Source organism: Sphaerodactylus townsendi, linkage group LG08 (assembly GCF_021028975.2).
Source record: "Sphaerodactylus townsendi isolate TG3544 linkage group LG08, MPM_Stown_v2.3, whole genome shotgun sequence".
Lineage (NCBI taxonomy): Eukaryota > Metazoa > Chordata > Lepidosauria > Squamata > Sphaerodactylidae > Sphaerodactylus > Sphaerodactylus townsendi.
Genome location: NC_059432.1, coordinates 52,973,658 through 53,000,734, shown reverse-complemented (window position 1 = coordinate 53,000,734; position 27,077 = coordinate 52,973,658). Strand labels below are relative to the sequence as shown.

Here is a 27,077-nt window from a genome sequence, read left to right as displayed (position 1 = left end):
AACCAGGCTTGCCCCATTTGCAAATTCCATGTGGAGATTGCGAATGTAGCTATCTGGGCTCACCTCACCTGCAGTCTCCATGGGGAGATTGCTAATGGGACCAGCCAGGCTTGCCCTACCCACAGTCTCCATGTGGAAATTGCAAGCAGGACCAGCTGGGCTCACCCCACCTCGATCTTTATATGGAGGTTGTGTATTTGCCACTAGGAAAATGTCCTTTGTTTACATTATGTTCAACGTAATATCTTTATATGGAGGTTGGTGATGGGGCTGACCCTGCCTGATTTTCACATGGAAATGGGAGCAGCAAGTGCCCCCCACGTTCTACCTCCAACCCAGTATGGAGCTTGGGAGGCAGAGCCAACAGTATAAAGCTAGATGGATGACACCAGCCATCTTTAGTCTGACTCCAGCTGAAGCCAGGCTTGGATCTGGTTCTAAGCTGCAGGCTTAGATCCAGGCCTGGCCTGAGCCAGGCTCAAATGGGCCTTGCTGCTTTCATCTCCACATGGAGATTGGGAGATGGGGGTGGGGTGAACCTGTTTGGCCCTGCTTACAATCATCATGTGAAGATTGGGGGTGGTGAGGCAAGCTCATCAGCCTTCAACTACATCCCAGTTCTGAAGTCCTTGGGTAGTTCCAGACCAGGGCACAGTTGGAGGGGGCCTGCAAATACACCCCCATAAATGGCACCTTGGGCTCAAGACCCCCCCCCCCATATACACCCCCATAAATGGCACCTTGGGCTCAAGACCCCCCCCCCCCCCGATAGGCCTGTGCATTTTAGAAACAACATCCTCCAGCTCCTTTTGCCTTTAATATAGGGAGAAATTTTTCATGGAATGTTTGGAATTCACAAAACTGAACCCAAGGATTAAAGAATGATCCTCCATATTTTTCCTATGTCTATGAAAACCATGTATAAAAGGGTGAAGATTAAGTTTCATAGGTAGACAATTCCGTAACCCTAAAAACTGGGGATCCTGGGTGAAGTACATTACATGTGGAGATGTATAAAAACAACAGTTATTAGTTAAAACACTAAAAAATGTCCATTAAGCTTTGATCAGAAGACCAGAATAATGAGGAAGGGCAATGATTTGATTGGAAGATCTGCTGTAATAAATTTTTTATGATTGTCTTTTGAAATAAGGCTGTGTTTGGATTACTGCTAATAAAAAAAGAAATTAACACAATTGTCTACAAGAGTGGTTAAAATCCCATGTAGAATACAGAGAGACATTTATATATAATATCATTACAGTAAGAAATGTTCTTATTTTTTTTTCCTTCAGAAAAAACTTGACTAAATTTAAAAGATCAGAAACGAAAAATATAAGACTTTTAAAAGGTTTTCAAGGGACCCATATAACCTGCTTGTAATAATTTTGCATTGTAAAATGAAGGATAAGGAGATTAGGAATGAGAAAAACATTTGAAAGCCACTGTCAAGCATTCCCTTTGAACTAGAAGGATGGCTATGATTTACTGAATGTAACATCAGTCAAGTAGCCCATAGTTTCTGCTGAAACAATACATAAGGAAAAGGCAAGGGGCAAAGAAAAGGGAGAGGAGAAAGAACGCTAGGGTAAAATAATTTGCAAGAGTGAATTTGTTATGATAACTCTGAATTTTTTTGTAGTCTCAATTGGTTTCATCACTTTTATATTTGAGCTAAACATAAGAACCTGTCAATTTCTTTGTTCTTTTTAATAAAACAGAATAAATTAACCCTACTCATTGGTTTCTGGTACACATGCCCAAGTGGGATGTTCCATTTCCTTGTATCTTTGATGTAGGTGAATGTGTTGCCGATGCTACTGTTTGGCCACAGGGAGCATTCTTCAGCATAGCAAGGAGTATTCCATCTTCTTGCACAGATCTCAGTTTGCAGCTCAAAGTTCTGTACAGGTTTCAGCGTGGAACCATCGCTTTCTCTTTGCGTGTAGAGGTGTGGCCCTTCCTGCTCAGTGACCAGATACACAGAATAATACACCGGACAGCATATATATAGTGTGGGTAAGCAAATGGCCATAGCCAAAGAATTTATTAACCGAAAATACAGGAAGGCAAATTGGCGCAGCATGGGAGGTGATCCAAGCATCTGGGCAGCCCGAGTGCTGTTCCCCAGAGGATGACTAGTTCCTACAGCCCGCCTGCTGGAGGAATATAGCCAAGCAGAAGATCAGAGTGGGACATTCCAGACCGGCGAAGTGCCCATGACTGGGGCCCCATCTCCATCCTTCGCTAGGGGCGCAAGCTCCTTAGCCCCCCGCGGGGCATTCCAACCATGGGCTTGTTCCACCCCTACCTCTTAATGAGGTGTAATAAACAGGGGAGCTCTCCCCGCTCCCCTGCCAGCGGATCACTTCCCATGCGCAACCCGCCACAGAGCCGGGCCGAAGGTAATCCCTTCCCCCGGCTCCCGCCAAATGCCTCCTATGCCTTCAGCCAATCACACAATGCTGTTCTAAGGCTATGCAACCATAAATCCGTGCCCTGAGGCGATAAATGAACCCCATCCTGTCTGTACAGTGCTTCCACCTTAGGTGAAATGTCCCGATGTGAAACCTCCCGCCCCCCAAAACCCTGAACAAAGCGCGACACGGTCCGGCAGATCCTCGCTCTGGCTCCATTCACCCATAGCGGGTCCAAGGCACCCTTCCAGACGCGTCTTCCCAACAAGTGAGACCAGAAGATCGTAGTTTCCGGTAGCAGGTGGTGAATGGAGTCCAAGTCTGCTAACATCGTCTGTAACAGCTGCACGCTCTTCACTGCAGGGATGTCGTTCTCTCCGAGCTGCAACACCAGCGCGTGGGGGGGCTTGGCAACTTTCAGCTTGGTCCGAAGGGTGGGGAGAAGGTCCTGCCAATGCATGCCTCTTCTTCCGATCCAACATAGCCTGGACTGGTGGTGTAAGCCCAGGTCCCGACCCCATCCTGAAGAGGCTGCGTGTCTGCCGGCCCAGAAGACGATGCTGTGGCCAACCACCCAAATGACTCTCTGGTATCCTAAAAAAGCTGACAAAAATGCAGGTTAGGTGGGGCCACAGGGCGCAGAACCCTATTGATGCGCAAACGGCCTGATGTATGTTTTGTAGGCCGAAGAGCGCCAACGGCCCACGTCCATGACTCTGCCGGCTGGGGCTCCCAACCCCGCTAGCGTGGACGCTGCTCCGATCCGAAAGGAATGGAGCCCATAGGATGCAGCAGGGAGGCGTAGGGCCGATAGGCAAAGCCTCAGCACCGCCGCCAGTTGGTAGCGCGAGAGGCGAGACCCATCGATATGGACAAATAAAGGGGCTCCCCCCTTCGGGCGGACTGCCAAGTAAGCTGCCATGTCCTTCACCGGGCAGGGACCAGGGGCTGTGGAGGCCTGCATGGAGATGCAGGTGCCCCTGGCCTGCTGATCCGTCTTGGATTGCCGCAGGTGGATATATATAGCGCGCTCATGGATCCGGACATCCTTGAGTGACAGGGGTCTGTCGCTAGCGCCCTCCCTAGAGGCTGAGACAATTTCCCCGCTTCGGAAAGCCCCGAAAAATGCCAAACTAAAGGCTGCTTTAAAGAGGCAAGTCTCAAAAGGGGATGTGCACACCCGGGGTAGTGTCGCGGCTATCTGAGTGAGCAAATTCAGGGAAATCGGGAGGCGCCCGTCCCTGGCCCTAGGCGCTATCCGGGCCCACCCCTTTATGGCCTGCCTGACCAGGAAGGATCCCGTGGGGTCCGTAATCCCTGAAGCTTTGCAGTAGAAGGATACCGCGGCCAGGTGTGTGCGCATGGTCTTGGGAGACCGCCCCTGCGTGTGTAAACAACCAAGGTACATCAGGAGAGAAGACTCGGTGACCGAGGGAGCTCCCCGCACCCCTTGAGACTGTTGGAACGTGAAGAAGGCATGGATTGCACCCTGATAAGCCTGCCGCGTTGCTGGAGCCAGCGAGTTCAGGAATCCGGTGATGATTGTGTCCTCCCAAGGGCCCAGAGCTCCTGTGGAAAGGGTGCCGGATCCGAGGATGCTCCAGGGGCGAGTAGGCGGAATCTCTCCATCTGGAACCTGGAGAGAGCGTCCGCTATGTCGTTCTCCACACCTGGAATGTGCTGGGCCACAAAGGAAATGTTATTGATCAAAGACAACACCACGAACTTCCTAACAAGCCGCATAACCCGCTCAGAGCGAGATGATTGCCGATTGATCACTTTGACCACTGCTTGGTTGTCACACCAGAAGATGACTCTGCAGTTGGCAAACTGTTGGCGCCACAGGCATAAAGCCACCACTATTGGAAAAAATTCCAGGAAGGCAAGGTCTTTTCCCAGGCCCCTCGCCACCCAGTCTGATGGCCACCGTTGGGCACACCATTGCCCTCTGAAGTAGACCCCGAACCCCAATGTGCCCGAAGCATCGGAATGTACCTGTAAAGTGGACTCAGGGTGAACCCGTTCCTGCCACAGGGAGATCCCGTTAAAATGGGCGAGGAACTCCTGCCAGACCGCCAAGTCATCCTTAATGCCCCTGGTCAGCCATATGTGGTGGTGGGGGGTGGTCACTCCTCTAGTGGCATGTGCCAGGCGGGCACAAAATGGTCTGCCAGGCTCCACGACCCGACATGCGAAATTTAGGTGGCCTAGCAACTTCTGGATATCTCTCAAAGTGCATTTAGATTTCCCTTGCAGCTGGAGTAATAGCTCCCTAATGGCCTCTAACTTGTCTGTTGGGAGGCTGGATGTGCCCTGTAGCGTGTTCAATGTGATCCCCAGGAAATTCAGGGTGTGCGAGGGGCCCTCGGTTTTTTCCGCAGCCAGTGGTACCCCCAGCTCCGCCGCCAATGCCTGAAAGCCGCGAAGCCTTTGGTGGCACTGTAGGGTGCCCGCCTCCCCCACAATAAGGAAGTCGTCTAAGTAATGCGTAATGAATGGACTGGACGACCGGCCCTTTGCTGCCCATTCCAAAAAGGAACTGAAGGCCTCAAAGGCTGCACAGGCGATGGAGCAGCCCATGGGCATGGCTTTGTCGATAAACCACTGCCCCTGGAATTTAATGCCGAGCAGGCAAAAGTCGTCTGGGTGTATGGGGAGTAACCGGAAGGTGGATTGTATGTCGCACTTCGCCAGGAGAGCCCCCGGCCCGCAAGCCCTGATCAGGTTGATGGCATGGTCAAATGATGCGTAGCGGACGGAGCAGAGGTCCTGCTCTATGTAGTCGTTTACTGAGGACCCCTTGGGGTAGGATAAATGGTGAATTAAACGGAACTCTCCTTGGGCCTTTTTAGGCACCACACCCAGGGGGGAAACCCTCAGGTTTGGGAGAGGGGGGGAAGGAAAAGGGGCCAGCCATGCGGCCAGGAGCCACTTCTTTCGTAAGTTTTGCTTCTACCACTAGGGGCATGTCCCGGGCAGACTTAAGGTTGCCGCAGTCCGTTGCCACCCTAGGGCCAGTGTATGGGATGTGAAAACCCTGAGAAAACCCCTCCCAAAGGAATTTGGCAACAGGCCGGTTGGGGTAGCCAGATAGCAGGGACTGTAATGCGGGGAGTTTGACCGGGGACGCGGCCAGGGTTCCCCAGGACCCAAGTACTCCCAATCTAGGATGTGGCGGCTGGGGCGGATTGGCCCGGCCCCCCTCCTCTGGGAGTTTGGCTACTTGAGGGCCGGGCTCCACGAAAGGGCTGGGACTTTTTGCTTCTTGTGCAAGTTGTCTTAGTGTGGGGGCCTAGGCAAACCTCGCAGGAGTGCTCGAATTTGCATTTTACCCTGTTGCACCTGCCCAAGTTAAACTCCCAGCAAACCTGGCAGGAGCCCTCCCCCCGGTAATTAGGCCGTTTCTTAAAAGAGTGACCTTGGGGGCGGGCAAATGGCTGAACAAACATTGTCCATGCTTCCTGATTTAACTTGTCCCATCGAGCATCACTGCAACCTGATGCATCCTTGCGAAACTCTTCGTCGTAACTCAGAGCCACAGCGTCCCCCCCTATAAGGCGAGCCCGTAGCACATTACACTGGTGGGTTGCCAGGTGCCAAGCCCTTAGCGGGTAAGCTGCCGAAACCAATGCCATGTATTCCCCAAAACCCAGTAACCAGTTATCAAAGCTCCTCTCCACCCGTTTGACCTTGGGTCTGGTGGAGGAGGACCCCGTGACACCTGAAGAGGCGCCTGGGCAGATAAATTTAAAAATATCCACATAATACCCGTTGAGGGCCCTATCCTTCAGCTTACGGGTGAGGTGTTTTCCTGGGGGATGCTTGGTGGGCTTCGCACCGCTGAAGGGGACTGGTGGGGGTGGGGCCCCTGGCGGGAAGCCCAGGCTGTGGTCCCTGCGATCGCTCAGGCCTGGGGGAAGTGATGGGATGGCTGCCGCATCCTCCCAAAATGTTCCCTCCCCCCGAGGAGCGTCTTCATCCGAGGAGTACTCACTGGAGGAAGACGATGGAGAACGCCGCCGAGATGCATGCCAGCGAGATCCTTTCCTTGGCTTCTTACGCTGGCGGTCCCGGCTGGACCCTTCGCCCTCTTCCGCCGATGATGGGCTTGCAGCCTCCTCCTCTTCTTCCTGTGAAAAGGCCTCCTCCCCCTGGTCCCCTGCTGGCTGAGATGGGCCTGCTGATGTAGTTGCGAAAGAGGCCACTGCCCCACTGGCTGAAGAGCTCTTGGCCAACCTTGCGAATGTATTCACCAAGTCACTGAAAATCTGGGTGCTGAGATCTGAAACCCCTGGTTGACTCTCGGGGGGGGCTGGTGCTGCCCCTTGCACAGCACGTCTAACCACAGGGGTTGTTGCCACCCTCCTCCGGGCTTCTGAAGTTCTAGTGGCTGCCCCTTGAGAGCGCTTAGGCCGGGCAACATGGGATGAAGGAATGGGCTGCCCAGCCCTAGCCCCTGCTGGGGAATCTAGGTCGCGCCAAGCAGGCGCCTTCCCCGCCGTTGCTCGCCGGGGCCTGCTAGTTAAAGGGGGCTCTCTACGAGTTCCCTGGGAGGGGCCCGGTTGTGCTCTGCTGGAACCCGACCCACGAGAGGCTGTAACTCTCACTTTGGGGGCTTGTTTTGCCCGGCCCTGATCCTCACTCGGGGTTTTCCTTTTATCTCCCTTAGCGGGTGCCATGATGTAACAAACAGTGAGTAATGAGGGCAATGAGCTACAGAACTGCAATGAGCAACAGTGTGGTAACCCTCTATACCAATGGGAACAACTACTAAACGTCTAATAGCTACTCAGCCAGCTGGACGAGGAACGGAAATGGAGATCCCCAAAACAAGGCAAAAACGTTAGTAAATAGCCGAGATTACTGTTAAAAGTATGTGGCCAACCCCTGCTGCCCTTGGCCCGCAAACTCCAGCTCTTGGACTGTGCAGCTTTCACTCCCCAAAGCCGACATGATAGGCAAAACAACGGGGGGGGGGCGCGTTGGGCCAGAGAGTTCTGAGAGGACTGTGACTGGCCTGAAGCCACCCAACATGCTTCATTGGGGGGGGGTGATGGATTAAACCCATTCCCCAATACAAGGTCTGCCACCCCCTGGGGAGTGGGGAATCAACCCCCTGCTCAGGGATAAATGCCCCTGTTCCCTTGCGGCAACGTTGGCTGGGGGGGGTTCTGGTGAGTGAAAAAGGAGGGGGGGTGCCATGTGCGCCCGGGTAGTCCCAGCCACCATGCTTGCTAGGTCTCCCCCCCCCCAAGGTGCCAAACTAAAGGTGCCGCGGCCGGCTGCGCCGCGGCCTGCACTCGGCCGGCTCAATCGCTGCAGAGGTCCTGTGGTGAAAAAAGGGGGGGCAAGAATGCCCGTCGCCCCCGCTAAGGCGCCGCGGCCGGCTGCGCCGCGGCCTGCACTCGACCGGCTTAATAGCCCGGCTGCCGCCAGGCTGCAGAGGTCCCGTGGTGAAAAAGGGGGGGGCGAAAATGCCCGTCGCCCCCCGCTAAGGCGCTGCGGCCGTTGCCGCAACCCATCGGCTCCACTCCCCCCCCCCACCATACCCAGACAAATCCTTGTGCGGCGTTCCCTCGAAGTGAAAATCCCTCGGCGTTCTCCTGCGGAGTGGGGCCGGCGACCACGAGGCAGGGCCTTTTATAGGCCCAGCCTCCGGCCCCCTCCGCAGACGTGCTCCCGCTTATCGCGAGAGCACGCCTCCAATCAGCTGGGGCTCGCCCGCGCTTGCGCAGGGCGAGCCCGAGTTGCCCGGCCCTCTGCGCATGCGCGGGACGGCCACGCATGCGCAAACGGGCCTGGAGCCTTCGCCGGGCCCCTCGCCCTCCCGCAACGGCGGCCGCGTTCGAGTCGCGGCCGCGCTTTCTTTGTCATCTGGTCTGGGGAATTGAGCAGATTGAGCAAATGGCTTCCTTCTCTGCCTATCTGGCAGCAACGTCCCCCACCCCACCAATTTACATTGCCACAGTGTTATCAAACTACCAATACTGAATCAGGCTGGTACAATTTTGCTTATTTGTTGTATGTTTATTCTGCAACCCTCCTAAAATTTGCCCAAGTTAGTTTCCAAGAAGGATACAGATTGCAATCAAATTAATGAGTCCATGGTATTGCTGATGGGGAAATTCTCCCGGTGTTGTGTAGAAATGATAATCAGATCAGTTTTAAAGCTTATGTTGCAATAAAATTAATTCTGTATTATAAAATAAGAATGTGATGGATTTGGGGGAGTTACAGAACTCTTTTTGACTGTAGTTACTGATTGAGGCAAAGGTTATTATAGGATTTTTAATTGTATACTGAATATATAATACTATATAGACGACAGATTCGGTTTTGAAAAGATGTATGTGTCATTTGTAAAAAGCAAGATATTTGTCATGGCTTTCTTTATATTGTGCAATATTGCGGAACATTTCCTCTACATCTGCTTTCCTGATGAAAACATTCTTGTGACTCCAATCTATAAGCAAATTAGTCCAGTTTCTGCTGGACCAAGTAAAATGAGTGTGCTATATGAGATTGTGCCAGCTTTGCTAATGGACCTGGCCCAAACTTGAGAGGAAGGTGCTAATTCTCTTGTGCTTTCCTTTCTCTTCCTCCCCCCCTCAAAAGTGGCAAGAAACTAGTGGATGCACTGCTGATAATCTGACAATCCATGCATCATAAACCTTTGGAGGCCTAGAGGTGTCACACCGTGATCTGCTTTCAAAATTGTAAGAAGTGGTTGACTTAATCCTGAATTAAATTCCAAAGATTATTTGTTTACCATAGCGACTGTAAGCAACATTCAGGAATGCACTGAATATGTAACTGCAGAATTCAGCAAGATACTGAAAACCTGGAAAATCTTCGTTCTTCAAATTGAAGTCAAATGAAAAACTATGTTTAGAGGATATATTCCAGCAGAATGTTAGCAATAAAAAAGCCCCTTCTTATTCCTGTAGTTATTCAACCTTACTGAATATAATGTATGAGTTAGAACACATTATGGGTACACACTCCAGACAGAATAGAATATGTATTTATGATTAAACCAGCATACTGGAATTTAACACACCTCTATAATAATTCATCTTCATAAAGATAGTCATCACTAACTAGTTTACAGATCATAGGAGAAAGAACAGCTCTAGAATATATTACAAATAGAAAACAAAGCAACTTCTTTCCAAAGTAGGGTTGCCAGGCAACTGGGGGGGGGGGAGTAGAGATATAGGCAGAGGCATAGGGAGGACTTGGGAGAACAGACATATAAAGAGATGCTGCCCGTAACACAGTGATATCTTTTCTGGGGAAAACCTGGGAATCACCAGACAATCTATGGTAAAACCTAGAGAGCTTTCTCAAGAAGTGACATCATGCCATCACTGATGGCTTTTTAAAACATTTTTTCCCCAGTGGCTGCAGGAACAACCATGGGGACCAAGGGCTGCGAGCTGGTGATGTCCTGCCCCTTGCAGGAAAATAGCAGTCCTATTCCAAAGACCTCATCAAGCTCATTCTGTTGGGAGAAAGAAGCGGACCAGACTTACCTGGGCCGCCATTGCTGCCAGGGGAAGGGCGCCGCGTTGCCCCCCTTCCCCTCTTCTGCCAGGCTGCCGCGTCGCTGGGCCATCCGGCGCAGGCGCTGGGTGGCACAGCTCGGGGCTGGCCAGGACGCAGGGTTCTGACGCCAAACCCTGTCGCCGCCCATCGCCGTTAAAAACCAGGGCGGTCCACATGCAAGCCCTTTTTGCCTGGCTGCCAACCGATCGACCTCATCAAGCTCATTCTGTTGGGAGAAATACAAATCAAGCACTGAGTTTAGAGACCTTTCTCAAGAAACGATCTATAAAGCATGAAGGATGATAGCGCTGGGGCAATTAATTGTTAGCCTTTTCAGGGTTAGCCTTTCAGAATAGCTTGTTATTTTTCAGGCGTAGCTCTTGAGAGCCAAAATGAAAGTAAAGGGGGAGACAGAGCTTTGCTCAGTCTAGTGCTTCTTTGGACAAAAAGCTGGAGCTGGCTGTGTTAATTAGAATATAGTTAAACCCGATCAGAGTATCTTTTAGATACTAATATATCTTTTAGATTTTTAGAAGAGGAAGATGGCTTTCTCTCTGAGGCAAATTTCAAGTAAGGCAAATAGAGATCATTAACTAACTGCAAAATATTGATAAGTCCCTGAATTCTCCTGCAGCCTCTGGTTAGCTTCTGGCATTCCTAAACACAGACACTCTTTTCAAACATTTTACTATTCCCTCTCATCTAATACTCAGGCTTCTGTCTCCTTCCCTCTGTAGACAGTTAATATTCGTGCTGCCAGGTGGAAAACTACTAGCCAGGCCAATATGGAAGTTTCCTCTGCGATTACTGAGCATGGCAGGTGAAAGTCAGTTTTCCTACCTCCTCCCAGCTTTCCATTCTTTTTGTTTTATACATGCATGCACTGTACATGCATGAATAATGGAGCAGAAACAGGTGGAGGATGGGTGCACATGTGCAGCACTGCTGCCATGCACAGCATTGGCTGACCACTGGTGCTACAGGTAGCAACAAGCAACCTAATCGGCTCCCTTACTCTAATTCTGGCTGGCCCAGCAGTAGCCAAGGCAGTATGGAAAATATGTACAGGCTAGATAACGGGGTGGGGAGAGAATAATAATCTCATACGCAAGCCAGTAAGTGTGAGAGAAAGCATATACATCTGAATATGCATGTATGAGAGAGAGTTCGTGTTTCCTTGTATGAGAACATTTGTGTGTATGAGTATAGAGTGAGTGTAAAACCAGCCTGGTATAATGGGTAAGGTGTCAGACTAGGATCTGGGAAAGCCAGGTTTGAATCCCGACTCTGCCATGGAAACTTGCTGGGTGACCTTCGGCAAGTCATACACATTTAGCCTCAACCCTGGTGTTACTCTCAAAAATGTGGGGAAAATTAGCTCAGAGCAGACTGCTTATTAATATTGCAAGAGGCTGGGTAGGGGATCTTTAATACCAATGTATATGAAGATCAGTTCTTGGAAGAAAATCCACATTCCCCTTCACTCACTTCGTAGCAACCTCTACATTCATTTTTCTTCCATAAGACAAGCAGGCTATCAGTTCTAAAACAATCAAGCCAGCCAGGCCCATGATTCTCCCTCCGCTTCAGGCATTGCTACTCCATAAGTGATCCAGAAGTAGAGCATCGCCACTGATGCAGAGTAGGGGGGCTGTGACATGGAGGAATGGGCAGAGTGAGGGTCATGTAAACCTTTGAACAAAAGCAGTATTCTTGCAAGAATGGGTTGTGACTAGGAGCTAAGAATAAGCAGCAGCAAGAACCTGAGACAAAAAAACAAATGGGGAGGTTTAAACTTTTAAACTGTTTTCTTTTTCTAAGTTGCTGTCTTGTTCCACAGTATCAACTGTATAAACAGTGAAGCTTTGATCATTACTCAGATGGAGCAGATTTTCCCTATTATACCGAGTATATTTGAAGCGAGAAGGAGAAGCTCTTTAGAAATTGTAGGATTTTGTAAAGTAGAGCATCTAAAGATCAGTTTGGTACAATCGTTTTATTAATTCCAGTTTTTTTTAAAAATGCCACTGTTATAAAAACCACCTGGTATTTTGAATCTCACATTCTTATTGATCATTTCCATAGTTTGAGCATGCAGTGTGCTTTGCAGTCCTCAACACATACATCCTTGTTCCCACTTTTCAAATGACAAATTGAGCCTAAATGTGCCTTGCCTAAACAGTTGCAGTTTTATAACAGGTTTACCAAAATGGTGTGTTCTGTGCAGTGTATGAGTTATAACATTGAGCAAGGCTTCAACTTCCACACTGCAATGGATAAAATGAAAAAGAAAAGTAGAGTGATCTGGGTAAAATGAAGACCTTAATTTTATGTTCCAAAGACTATCATTCTTGTGATGTGTTTGACATTTCTCTGTTATATCTTATTTTGACTGGCCTGTCAAACAACAACAGAATGAGATTTCCAGGGTAAAGACATGGATTAAAGGAGATTATATTGGTACTTGTATAAGGTGGATAGATGTGCTCGGTTTCTATGTTTCTTTAAAAACAAAAAAGAGTGTGTTTCAAAACAGCATCGTAATGAATGTAAAGTCTAGATTATTGTGATTATAGCACATTGTCTCCTATTCCCACAGATCCTTTCTTAAGGCTCAGCAATGCAAAATACTGGGTGTCAGTGAATGGTGCTTATAGCATTATTTTTTTCTTTACACATCAGGCATGTGAGGACCAATTCTAGTTGGGACCCCGGTGCAAGTGGATAGAGGTTGAAGTTTCCCTACCCCCAAGGCAGTTTCCTAGCCTAAATTGGCTTAAGTAAGCCACTGTTTTCCCAATTGACGCTAACATACAGATAACAATACATATCTTCCTGGTTGGTTTGTCCTTTTCATTACCTAGCTGCAAAGAATTGACAACAAAAAAATAAAACAAGAAAGTAAATTCAACTTGAGTTTGTATATGTATGCATACTGGTCATTTTGCCTAATTTATGCCTGTAATGTTTATGCCTGAAATAAAATTTGGGGCTTCCAATTTCAGAATTGGAAAGGGGATTTGATACAGTTCTTAATTATAGCTTGCGTCTCATTACCTCCAAACTCTCTGATTCTTGCTAGTGTGCCTGTCCTGTCATTGATTAATTAGCAGACAACAGAACGGAGTGAACCGAGATGAAGAGTCAAAACTGCCCAAACTATTCCCATAGAGACCCACTGTTTTCGATGAGGCTTGCTAAAAAGGAGGTGTAATGGATTGCATCTGTACACCGAATTTTCCTAGTGCTGCAAATAGGGATTAGCTTGAAAACTGCATGACATGCCTGTATGATCAAAGTATTGCACTGTAGTCTTGCAAAGTAGCAAATCAGTGAATAGGCGTTTTCTGGAAAACAAATTAGAATGACAAACAGCATTGTGAGGGTTGAGGTATGTTTTCTTGTGATTAACTGATTCACTGTTAATGGGTAGACACACTTTAAAATTGGAAACTGATGATTTGGGTGGAAAAGATCTATCATGCATCAAATATCTATGCTAAGTAAGAAGCTTGTGTAATTGGATTTTTAAGAAGCTGAGTGCAGTGCTAGGTAGCTGTGTAATGCAGATCTGCCTGGTTTCTCAACTTTGCTTCCAATGGTTATTTAACAATATTTTAGTTTATAAGTCTACTACCATAGCTGTTTTAAATAATTGGCTGTTCCACATTAGATTCATGAATGATCTTTGTGCTATCTTGCATGGTCATTTCAGCTGCTTCTCTGTGTTTTCACAACACATCTGAATCCAAGCAGGACTGAGTTTCTGTTGTGAGAGGCCCTGAACAACTGCACCTGTGGCAGCAGGTGGAGGGTATTCCCTCACCCTCCATTATTAGGGTACCTGGTAGCAATGACAAATCACTTGTTTTCCTTTAAGGCCTGCCATTGTCACTGCAAGCATGCAATGTTGCTTCTTCTCCCCAGACACCATTTACAGTATGACAGGCATGGCATTCCCCCTCCCTGCTCAACATCCATCTGACTGCAGCCAGGAGCTGCCCCTCAGAGGGAGAGGACAAGAGGAAGCAGTTACTTCCAGCTACTACTACCACCCAGTAAGCTTCTCCTCACTCAGGATCATGAATGAGCAGCTGGAGTCAGAAATAAGCAACAACTGGTGCCTGCCCCATATAGTTAGTTCCCAAGGGTAGTCATGTTGGTCTGCAGTAGAAGAGCTAGATTCAAGAGGAGGTGAGGAACATTCCTGCACCTGAACCAAGCTTCTTAGGAGGCAAATCCGAGGAACTAGCAAAGATAGTGGTAGACAAGGAAGAAGTTCTGGCAGCCATTGATAAACTAAATGTTACCAAATCCCCTGGCCCAGATTGCATTCACCCAAGAGTTCTTAAAGAGCTCAAGCATGAAATTGCTGATCTTCTCACTTTAATATGCAACTTATCCCTGAAATCAGGCTCCATCCCTGAAGACTGGAAGATGGCCAATGTCACACCAATCTTTAAGAAAGGATCTAGGGGGGACCCGGGAAATTACAGGCCAGTCAGTTTGACATCTGTTCCTGGTAAATTAGTAGAATCTATCATTAAAGATAAAATTATAAAACATGTAGAAAAGCAAGACCTGCTGAGAAAGAGTCAGCATGGCTTTTGCAGAGGAAAATCCTGTCTTACAAACTTACTAGAGTTTTTTGAGGGTGTAAACAGGCATGTGGACAGGGGTGAACCAGTGGACATTGTCTACTTGGATTTCCAAAAGGCTTTTGACAAAGTTCCTCACCAGAGACTGTTGAGAAAACTCAGCAATGAAGGAATAAGAGGGGAAGTCCTCCTATGGATTAAAAACTGGTTGAGAAACAGGAAACAAAGAGTGGGTGTAAATGGGAAGCTCTCACAATGGAGAGATGTCGGGAGTGGTGTCCCCCAAGGATCCGTTTTGGGACCAGTGCTCTTTAACCTATTCATAAATGACCTGGAAGTAGGGGTGGGTAGCGTGGTGGCCAAGTTTGCAGATGATACCAAATTATGTAGGGTGGTGAGAACCACAAAGGATTGTGAAGAGCTCCAAGCGGACCTTGATAAATTAGGTGAGTGGGCTCAGAAATGGGAAAAAGCAGTTCAATGTAGCAAAATGCAAAGTGATGCACATAGGGGCAAAAAATCCAAACTTCACATACACGCTACAGGGGTCAGTGCTATCAGTCACAGACCAGGAAAGGGATTTAGGCATCTTAGTTGATAGTTCCATGGGAATGTCAACTCAATGCATGGCAGCTGTAAAAAAAGGCAAACTCTATGCTGGGGATCATTAGGAAAGGAATTGATAATAAAACTGCAAAGATTGTCATGCCCTTATATAAAGCAGTGGATGCTGACTGCACTTGGAGTACTTGTGTCCAGTTCTGGTCGCCGCATCTCAAAAAGGATATTGAGGAGATAGAAAAAGTGCAGAGAAGGGCAACAAGGATGATTGAGGGACTGGAGCACCTTCCCTATGAGGAGAGGCTGCAGCGTTTGGGACTCTTTAGTTTGGAGAGGAGGCGGCTGAGGGGGGATATGATTGAAGTCTACAAAATTATGCATGGGGTAGAAAATGTTGACAGAGAGACATTTTTTTCTCTCACAATACTAGAACCAGGGGGCATTCATTGAAAATGCTGGAGGGAAGAATTAGGACTAATAAAAGGAAACACTTCTTCACGCAACGTGTGATTGGTGTTTGGAATATGCTGCCACAGGAGGTGGTGATGGCCACTAACCTGGATAGCTTTAAAAGGGGCTTGGACAGATTTATGGAGGAGAAGTCGATTTATGGCTACCAATCTTGATCCGCCTTGATCTGAGATTGCAAATGCCTTAACAGACCAGGTGATCGGGAGCAACAGCCGCAGAAGGCCATTGCGTTCACATCCTGCATGTGAGCTCCCAAAGGCACCTGGTGGGCCACTGCGAGTAGCAGAGAGCTGGACTAGATGGACTTTGGTCTGATCCAGCTGGCTTGTTCTTATGTTCTTATGTTCTTAAGTCCAGTAATACTTTAGAGACCAACAAGGTTTTCAGAATCTAGGCTTTTGAGAGTCTTAAAGCTCTCTTCATCAGTATCTGACAAAGGGAGTTTTAACTCTCAAAAGCTTATATCACAAAAATCTTGTTGGCCTCTAAAGTGCTGTTGAATTCAAAGCCAGCTTTACCCCATATAGTGGATGTGGAGGAAGTTCCACCATTTGGGAGACTAAGTGACAGCTATCAGCTATCAGCTATGTAGTGAATGGGAAGGAAGAGCTGCCATAATTATGGTGATAGCCCACATAGTACTAAGAAGGGAGTGGTGCCTAAGATGGGCTTAATCCTCACAGTTGGCCAAAGGAAGAGAGATAGAGGTAGCTTGGCATGAGTCAGTGGTAGGCCCTCCTCAGGCACTAGGTCTTAAACAGATGCCTATAAATGCAAACCCCAGATGTATCCAGACCTAAGCAATATAAATCAGATTTCATCTTTTAGAGATCAGTGGGAATGACCTGTGTTTGGTCCACATATTCTTAGTTTAACTGAGTTGTGGTTCATGGCATTATATGCATTTCCTTCTCCACAGCTGATAAAGGGCATTAGAAGGAAAAGGGGGAACCCAGGAAAAGAAGCTTCAGTACGGCAGAGAAAGTTGGGTTCTGATAAAGGAGAGGTGATGAGAGAGATTGCTACTAGATGAAGGGAACAAGTAGAGACTGAGGAAGAAGAAACTGGGAAGAAATGGGATTAAGAAAGAAGAAAGTAAGATGGTCATGGAGAGTAATAGATTTGAAAGAATATAAAAAATGAGGGAGTACAGTACCTCCAATCATTTCAACAGGCTTTTTCCCAAGATCAAGTTAATTCATTCCGTAATATTCCCTGCTACTGTTTATGGGTGTGATCACTGGACAATGAAGAAAGCTGAGAGAAAGTTGATTCCTTTGAAATGTTGTGTTGGAGGAGAGTTTTATGGATACTGTGGACTGTCAAAAAGAAAACCAATTGGTCCTAGATCAATTCAAGCCTGTACTCAGTTTCTAGAAGCTAAATTCGCTAAACTGAGGCTATCATACCTTGGCCACATTATGAGAAGCTGAGCTACAGGAAAAGACAATAATGCTAGAAAAATGGATTGATGTGGCCCTCAGTTTGCAAGACCTGAGCAAGGCTGTTAGTGATAGATCAGACATTTTGGAGATAATAGATTCAGAGTTGCCGTAGGTCAGAAGCAGCTTGGTGGCACTTACACACACACATACACTCAGAGGTCCATATGAAAATCAGCAGTGTTCTATGGTGCATCCGTGTACGAAATTCTGTGGATGTGGAGGAAGTTCCACCATTTGGGAGACTAAGTGACAGCTATCAGCTATGTAGTGAATGGGAAGGAGGAGCTGCCATAATTATGGTGATAGCCCACATAGTACTAAGAAGTACTCAGTAAATACTGAGACAAGAGATGAAAAAGGATATGCTGAGAGGAACTGTTCTTAACTTATCAGTCTCTCTTCAGTTGTGTGAATAATGAGTTTAAGCTAACAGTAAAGGTTAGCAGGAATATAAACTTCAGCATAACAGTTCAGACAGATCTCACACTGTTATAAATGGTTCAGAGTTGATGAACCAGGATATTTTCATATGTACCCTCAGAGTGCTTTAGTGCACCTAAATGGTCATAATAAATGACTGGACCCAGTAATAAATGCCCATGTGTAATTATAAATAGTACAGATGAGATAACGAGTAAAGATGTACTTGTTGAGCTCTATGGTGATCTACATTAACCACAAATTAGACCTTCTAATTCCTATCATTTTCTAAGTAGGTTTTAAAACTGTTTGGAACCAGCTACATGGACATTCACCGGCTCAGGGATTTCTGATAGTAAAATAGTGAATCGCAGTATTCCTCAGACAAATGTAGTAGCAGGAAAAGGAGAAAAGACATTACAACAGTATTTTAATTTTATTTTATGAAGAATATAAAAATATAAAAAGAACATTATTACATAAGAATTAAATAAGAAGTAGTATGTGGAGAAGTAAATCTATCAACATTCAAATATTCTGTTTACAATTTTTGAACCTAAAATGATCTAACTATAACATTTTATTTTTATCCATTTGATTGCTGTTATCACTTATAAGTGATACCAGTAAGTGATAATAGAAATTACAGCAGTATTGAAGGGTGAAATTTCACAATTTCATTCCCAAGACCATCTTTTCTCTACTCCATTTGCCTATGTGCCAACTGTTACTCTATTACTTGTTGCTGACCCAATACTAATGGGGCAAAGAGACCGTGAGGCAGACAACCCCCACTACTCACAGAACGTGCAGTAACTACAGACAACCTGCTAGAATTAAAATGGCCACAACTGTCATAGCCTTGGCACAGCATGGAGCAAGAAATACTGGCATTGGCCAACCTGCCTGCTGGCCAATATGCACGACACCCCCTCAACTTGCCTGCTGGTGGGGATACCATGAGATGGAGGATTCCACATGAGCACTGGCTGCTATTTCATCTCCCTTGCCATTTGAAGGTGAGGACACCTTTATTGCCCCTGAGCTTTATTTGGGGTTTTAGTGCCCTAAAAATGGGAGAAACAGGCACACAGGTTACTTTTCCTTGAAAATGGATCAGTCCCGAGCTGATACAATCCAAAGCAATTGTGGCATAAAAAGGAAGACAGCATAACAAGGCACAAATTACAAAGACAACCTGGCACTCCACCCCTGAAACACAGGAAAACAAGAGAGGGATGGGGGAAGTGAATGGGTGGTCCCAATCTTATTTATTGACATTAAGATCTTTAATTCTGTTAAGAACCCACTTGCTGTTTCCTTACTGGAACTATTGTGGTATGATCTGTTTTATGAATGCAGATAGTTCAGCATAACAATATGAAAAGTGCTGGAATTTAATTAATAAAGGTACTCATCCAGAAGGGTATCTTGCAACACAGTATATATTAAAGGAGAAAAATGTTTTCCAGTTATCTGTTTTAGCAAACCAAGCAGGTCATCTTTAATACCCTGCATTTTAACAAAGAAGAAAGTATGAAGTTGATACATTTTTAATTAAAATGAACAATAGAAGAGAGGGAGAAATTTACATTTCCCACCCAGCAAATAAGACTGAAGTTTAAAATGTTAGTTCCTTTTTCTCAAAGGTAATCTGGCCTTGCGTCACTTGGTGTGCAGCTATATACAACAAGAGGGGAAAAAATTTTAAACATCCCAGCCTAGATATTCCTATTTAAATTGGATTACAGTGAAATAAAACTGGAGCTATTAAAGGTTTTAAAGAACTACAAATATAAGCAGTAAAAGAAGACAGTTAGTAAATGAGGTAGTAAAACATTTCAGTGGGGCAAACAGTTTATCTCAGGCTGCCTCTGTAGCAAGCTTCCTCTGTTCACCACAGGCTTACGCACTGTTCCCTGAATTGCACTTAAGCCTGCAATTAACCTTTCATGCCTAATGGAGCTGTTTTGTTGGAAAATTAAAATATATCACGTTGCCTGCTCTTGCAAACGTTGAGGGGTGGGGGAGAGAATATCTCAGAATGAATCCATTTTCAGCACCCATTGTTTAGATGTAAAATTCAAATGTTCCACTTATACTTAAATGGTGAACACATTTTGCAAGGCAATTTGGTTTGATGTGGTACATTTTATTTCTGTACTTATTAATTGTTCTGCATAATTGTTAAAAATAAAAAAACCACACACCAGTAATTTTATGGTTAGACATTTGCTGTTTGAGGATCAACTATTACCATTTAATTGCCACTGGGGAAGACTATAGTTATTCTATTTGCAACCAAGATTATATTGTTTTTCCTTGGTTCCCAGTGTTTATACAGTTATCTTTTTAAAAAACTAATGTCATATCCATGAACACGTCAGAATGACCACTCCTTTTACGCACAGTCTATATTTTTCATTAAAATAGAAAATAACCAACTCTGATTAAACTTTTCCAAAAAAAATCCCATTTTAAGATGGACCTGACGTGTCTAGGTCTTGGGATCACAAAGTAACCTATGCAAATGAGTCATTAATTCTGCATCAATGTTATGGTGCTTAGCCAGACAAATTTCACTCCTCCTGTAGTAAGGTGGAAGGGGGAATTCATGAATGGAAGGTAAATTAAACACACCTGGAAACTAGGGCTGACAAATTGAGAATATCTCAGGATCTACATTTTTCACTGATAATATTAACTCTTTAAGATTTGAAAACAAAACCTGATTAAAGACAGGTAAAATGTACACTACATATTTAAGCCATAGTATTTTTTATCAACTCTTTGGTTGCATTTTTATGTAAATTCTACTTGCCAGCAGCATCTGTGCATCATTTTGACTTGGTAAATGAAATTCTTCTAGACTGCCAGTCTGAAATAATGAATTGTTCCTCCAGTTAATTGTATTGCTTTGATAACAAGAAGCTTTGCTGGGCCCAGAGAACACAATAAGTGAATTTCATCGGATGATTTGTGTGACATTTTGAAAAATGATCTTCTGAAGTGACCTGATTTTAATGGAACTCTAACAGCATGCCAGCATGCTCCAGTATGCAGTATTAGATTGAAAAGAAGTAGTTCTTTATGCACACTAGTGTTGCACTGTAAAACAGCACACTGGCAAGCATACTTGAAGAGCAAGAAGAAACCTTTGGAAAAGTAGTTATGATTCAGCTCCAAACTGGATGGTTTGGGAGATATCCAATAGCTACTGTCTACCATAGGATCATAGACAAGCACATTCAATGCACATTATGCAGCCAAATCCTATAGAGTTCACACCTGCAACAGTTGAAGCAGTAATTTTTGCTGTTGTGGCTAAAATGCGGCCTTGTGTTTAAAAAGCAGACCCTATCCTGTAATTATACTGATAATGCATTCATTGTCTGCAGGAATCTACAAGGACACTTAAGTTCATCCACACAGTGACAATGGAAGTGAGGATGGGGCCTGGTTTAGCAAAAAGGCAACATTTGTAACCAGCGGTTCTGTCCACGGGGATGGGGGGGTCAAATGACCTCGGTGCACCAGCGGGGGGCCCACAAAATTGCCCCCCTTGTCCCCCGCATCAACCCAGGGGCCATTTGATTCCCCTGTCCCTGTGGGTGATACATGGCGCCTGTCTGAGCCGCCTCCTTCCCTCCCTATGGGGTGGGACTTGGAGGTGGAGGCAGCTCGGACAGGCATGGCGGCAGCAGGCTACCTCCCGGGCCACCTGCCACAGTGCCTGCCCACCCCCGCCTCCCTGCAGCCCAGCTTCTTCAGGAGGCGGCATGCAGGGAGGTGGGGGGTGACTTGGACGAGCGCAGCAGCAGCAGGCTGCGGTGCTTGTCTGAGCCGCCCCACCCCAAGCCCCACCGCTGAACCCCACCCCCAAGCATGGGGTTAGGGATGTGGGGCCGGGCACCCAGAGAAGCAGTTGTTCCCGGGCACCTTTCCCCCCCCCCCCTATATGCCTCTGTTTGTGACCTTGGACAGTAATCAGAACATGCTTGATCTATTATTATAGCCAGTGTCTATAGTTGTAGCTGTGGGGAAGCAAGTGAAATCTGTGTTTCAAAATACAGATAAATATTTATTTTTATTTGCAATTTCTATGTCCCATCTTTCTGCTCAACTAGGGCCACTAGTCACTAGAAAGCAGGAACAGTAATGTGAAGACCAGAGCCAGAGTGTTATAGAGATATGTTGTGCTGGCTCATGATATATGTGATGTGCAATTTTGTTGCAACCCCAAAATATTCCTGTGGTAACTCAGTCTCTGGGACCAATTAAATAAAACCAGTTTATGATGCAGGTTGTGGCAGTAGTAGTGGGAAATAGTTCAGATATTCCTTACCACATGTATCACCCAAATGAGTCTAGGATACGCATGCCAGGTCTGAGTCCATATCAGTTGGTATGTATATGTATGTTCACAGATCAGACTGGGAAAAGGCTTCACTACCAGAAAATTATTTCAGTGTGTCAGTTTAACCCCTCTGGACATAAAACAGGTGGGGGGGGGCAGGGAAGGGGGTTCTCTTTAAAGACTCTTCTTCAGATAAAAACCTGCAGTCTCTTCCTGGCCACGTTCATTGTCCCTTGGTTGTGTGTGTTAAGTGCTGTCAAGTCGCTTCCAACTTGTGGCGACCCTTTGAATTAATGCCCTCTGAAATGACCTATTATTAACAACCTTGCTCAGGGACAAGGCTTCCTTTATAGAGTCAATTTGTCTCAGGTTGCGTCTTTCTCTTTTCTTGCTGCCTTTAACTTTTCCTGGCGTTAATGTCTTATCATCTTATAATGTCCCTTGGTTAGTGTGGACCAAGTTTAAGTTTGTTTTATGTGTGACAGAATGGCCACAATGAAAGGACAGTTTATTTTTTTACAAAATCACTTGTCATTAAAGCCACTGATTGCAGAATGAGAAACACATAGCAAACCATTTCCTGATATTAATGCAAAAGACAAGAAGACTTCAGGGTGCCAGTATTTCCTTGAAAAAACTTTGTTTTTTAACACATGAGGGATTTTCTTGGCAATAAAACATTATTTGCACAGGGTAGCTTCTGCCAGCTATCTCTGCTTTGCTATGCTTTACCTGTATTGTCTTATATGCCAATAAAGGCTTAGTGCTATGCTGTGCTTTGCTATGATTATATGAAGAAATGTATCAACAATTAAAATAGTTATTGTTGTGGTTATATACATGTTGAGAAACTGCATGATTGCCAGGTTATAGGCAGGATGCTCACTGCCAGGACTGACTAATAATGTGTGGTTTTATTCTTGGTTGACCTCTATGTGGAGATGTATTACTGAAGACAAACTTAGGTCCTTTCTGCACAGCATAAGTCAAACATCTTGAGGATGTTAAAAGAAGCGTTTTGGGGAAGAACTCCATACAGCTTTTTCCCTAAAATGTCTTCAGGACATTTATTTCTGTTCAACCCCAGTTTTTTAAGAAAATGCTGAACTGGCAATCTTTTTCCAAGTCTGGGTCAAGATATTTCCTGCTTGCTGTGCAGAGAGCTGAAAATGTCTTCTTTTTTTCATCCAACTTCTAATAGCTCTTTTCTTTTCACCGCAGCTTGCGTCTGTCATTTTCTCCCACTTGTGATTTTCCCTGCCGCTCGCCAATTGGTGAAGGTTTCCCTTGGAGGTTCCCTTTGTTTTTCATTTTTGTTTTGTTTTGAGGAAGGTGTCTCCAAAGATATGATGACTCAAAATATGTACATTTTGAAGATTCTTGTATTGTGTCATCGTCGCTTCAACAACACCTCCCTCAAAACAAAACAAAAAATCAACATGTGCACTGAATTGCCAGTCCAAACTAATTTTATTTATGTACTTTATACAGTGAAATCATGGGCGGATGAACTGCAAGAAGAGAAAATCTCTGAGGGAAACCTTCACCAAATGGCAGGCAGCACCAATCACAAGTGGGAGAAAATGGTGGGCACGAGCTGCATCAAACACAGACGTGAGAAATTGTGGACCAAAAAAGCCAAAATGGTTCTTTTTAGATCATCTGCAAAATATGACAGAAAATATCTAAATTCTGCACCTCCCTTACTATCTCTTTTGTTTTCAAATTTAAGAAGGCAGTTCTCACAAGTAAGTTTTTAGGGCCATTGAATCTAAGAGCTTTTCTTCTCATTTGGAAACAGATTTGTACTGAAAAGTTTAAAATATGCTGGGCATGAAATAAAGAGAGAGAGAGAGTCTATGCAAGTCTTCTCACAGCAGGACATGAAATCATTTTTCCTCTTCTTTTTTTCCTTTCAGGGCTCGCAATTGCAAGTGCACTGATAGACATTTCACAACAGAAGCCCTCAGAGTGTAAAGATAAGAGTTTGGGAGTCAGAAATAGAAAACATCACCTTTCAACACGTCAAGGAACTTGCGTCTGAAATCAAGAGAATGCATTTGTATATACTGTAATTTTTTTCTTTTTTAACGAGCTTCCATAGTAAGCTAAACTACAGCCTCAGTTTTTGTGGAGGCAACCTCTGGATGATGGTACAGATCATGGTCAGAAGCACGCGGCCCGGCTGAACCACAACCTTCATCCAGCTGTGCCATCTAAGCAGGGCATCCTGGAGAGCAAATATAAATATTTTGGATGAGTCTGAGGAAATATATCAGTAATGATATGCAAAACAAAACATTTCTTCTTTCTTATCCATATCAGGAAATAATGAAAAAGACTGTGCATTGTTTTATAATGTGGAAGGAAATATATCACTGAAAATGGAACAGTTCTGAAAGATTCATTACGTACATAGAAGTAATGGGTTGCTCAGTTTGATTAACACTTAAAGATGCAAACACTTAAAGCAGGAACTGGCATTACTAGATATATTATCATTTCCCACTTATGAAAACAGAATTTGAAGTAGGTGGTCGGCAGATATTTTAAAATATCCATATATTTTAAGGATAGCATATTGAAAACTGGCTTTCTGCATATCAAGGATTTCTGCCCTCCAAAAGATCCTGTAACGATCCCAGCTGAAGCAGGATGAAAGGTGGACTCTGCTTCATAAGAATTCTGAATGAGAAATAAAGCAAAGAGTAAATGCCTGTCTTCCATGCCAGCCAACTAACTCATTATCACAGCTGATTGAGTATGAGAAAGCCTGTCCAGCAGCCAAGATCTTTGTAACAGTCATTTCCAAAACTGCAAGACTCCGAAGAGCTTAACTCTTTATTCCTGTGCAATAGTATGTTTGATTCTGTTTTACTAATGTGATACTGAAGGAAGGCCAAAGGACAATGCAGGTTTGAGCTTACATAAACTTCTTGATGTCATTGGTTTTAGGGCACCCTTAAATTTGATTTGGGTGGCTTCTCAGGGTTAAACTGATTGCCCTGATCGGTTCTTCGACAATAATGTTGCCCTGGCCGCACCAACCGCCTTTCCAGAGTCCAAACAGCAGACTAAACTGTCCTTCATTTCCTCCCTGCAAAAAAATTCACAGCACTTCAAAATATAAATCACTCTAAAACCCACCAAAGATCTTTTAGTATTCAAGATACTTAGAATAGCTTTTCTGTATGAGAATCAACAAGTCATTGAACCCAAAAGTTAAAGGGAAACCCTCCTGTAGGTATTTGCAAGGAAATAAGAAACAAAAAAACAGCCTGTTGCCTACATAGCTTGTAGGATTTACAGAGTCTTTTGCAGCAGGTGAATGGGCTACTCTCACAGTCTCAGTCTAGAGAACTTTAAATACATGTAAGTGAAATCAGTGCAACTGCAGTGCTTACCCGTCCTCTTTAAACTCATTCGTTTCATTGGGACTTAAGTGTGCAATTTTCTATGTAGTCAGGCTGCACCTTAACTGTTTGTGGCAAATTACACAAAACAAGTCCTTTTGCTAGAGCTTCCTTGGAAGGTCATAGCAGCAGTGGTGTACTTTCAAAAAAGGCCACCCAGACCAAGCCCGGGGCACTATGCCCAGCCCCCAGCCAAATTCCACACCCTGCCCTCCACCCCTCTCCCGCTGCTGCACAGGGTGGGTGAGCAAGCAAGCAGTGCTGCTTCCCCCTCCCAGCTTCCTCCCTAGTTTACTAGAAGTTTAAAATGGGGAGAAAATTGTGAGGGAGGCGACGCCACTTGCTCACTCACCCACCTGCCCCGAGTGCCTTGCAGCAAGGCAGAGGCACTCTGAATGCGGCAGGTGAGGCCCAGCAGGACATCACGCTGGGCCTTGCCTGCAGCGCTCAGAGTGCCTCTGACTTACTCCTAGACACGTAGGGCAAGCGAGCAAGCCAGCAATGCAGCATTCCTCCCTCCCAGCTTCCTCCCTAGCTTACCAGAAGGTGAGGTGGCCAGGAGCATGCCCCAGGAAGGCTTTTTTTTTGCTGTGGCAAGGGAGTTTGGCGGGGGGGGAGTTTAACCAGGGGGTGAGTGCAGAGTGGAGAGGACCAAAATGTCCCCCCCCCCATGTGAGCCAGGCAGATGGTGCTTGGTTCAAATAACTCCTCTCTGCCCCTCCCCAGATAAACCATTGCATAGCAGCTCTTAATCTCCAGAGCTGACAACTCTTGAAATAGTTCACAGCAGTGTAAACTCTTACCTGTGATAGAGTTTGGTAAATATGAAAGTGAAAGAAATATATTTGATGTTTACTACTATAGCTTCCTTTTTATTTTCATTTTCTTTCAGAAAGGGGATGAGATGTCACTGTTTACACTTCACATAGTTACTTGCATGCCAAGGTGGTGCAGTAGCAGTAATAATGCCCTGTTTGTGAGTTAGTAGTGTTTCTTTTGTAATGCCATTCAAACATCAGATAAGTTAAGTTGGATGAGGACTGAATGTATAAAAGCAGACATTTAAAATTCTGTAAACGGAACTGTTGTACAGTATGTCGTTCCCTCTCATCCAGAATGATTAGGTTACATTTTATCATGACTGCTATACTGTTTTGATTAGTTACATATTGATAAATTATGCTGGCATGATTGTTGGAATATTTTCACATATCAAAAAGAGACTAATTCTTATTCTAAAGTTATGTTGTCACAGTTTGATGATTTTTGATTGACTGTTCGGACCTCACTTTATTGTTACTCTGAAACAAAGGAACTGCTTCTCCAAGAACTTATGTGCACATAAATCTAAAAATGATCCAGTTTACATTTAAGTTCTTGCAGAATTAGGGCAAAAAAATCTGTTGGAAATTATCAGTCATTGAACACTTGTAACTCAAATAACAGTTTTGGGGGTTTTTTTTTTAGAAAAAAACAAACCCTTCTGTCATTGTAGTGTTGATTTGGTGGAAGAAAAATGTCATTAGAACTGGCATGTATGAGTAAGATGATTATTTGAAGAAAGTCAAAAGAGAAATAAAAGACTTGGCTGTAAATTTCCTACATTTCCCCAGTTTTTTTAAATTTCCCTTGAGTCAAATATTTTGCCTCTATGTACGATTTGAAACAATTACCCTGAAATGCTCAAATATATTTAACCTTAAATGCAGTATCATTGACAGTACCATTTGAGTTGGGGGAGAAAGTAATTTTTATAATGTTTGTCCTTAGTTCAAATGCAGTAGCTGCATGAAAGAAATTAGTGAATGTTATAGTAAGTGTTTTGTCTTGAGATATTCTTGGACTTT

The 27,077-nt window shown here is 45.1% G+C and overlaps 1 protein-coding gene across 1 annotated transcript in view; it reads left to right on the top strand.

Annotated features, from left to right (window-relative positions):
- ATRNL1 (attractin like 1) overlaps positions 1-26,825 on the top strand; it is a 575,975-nt gene extending 549,150 nt beyond the window's left edge. The window contains exon 28 of the mRNA XM_048507055.1: positions 23,737-26,825. Coding sequence (XP_048363012.1) covers positions 23,737-23,861 — 125 coding nt within the window. The 3' untranslated portion in view covers positions 23,862-26,825. The remainder of the gene's footprint in view (positions 1-23,736) is intronic.
- The last annotated feature ends 252 nt before the right edge of the window (positions 26,826-27,077 follow it).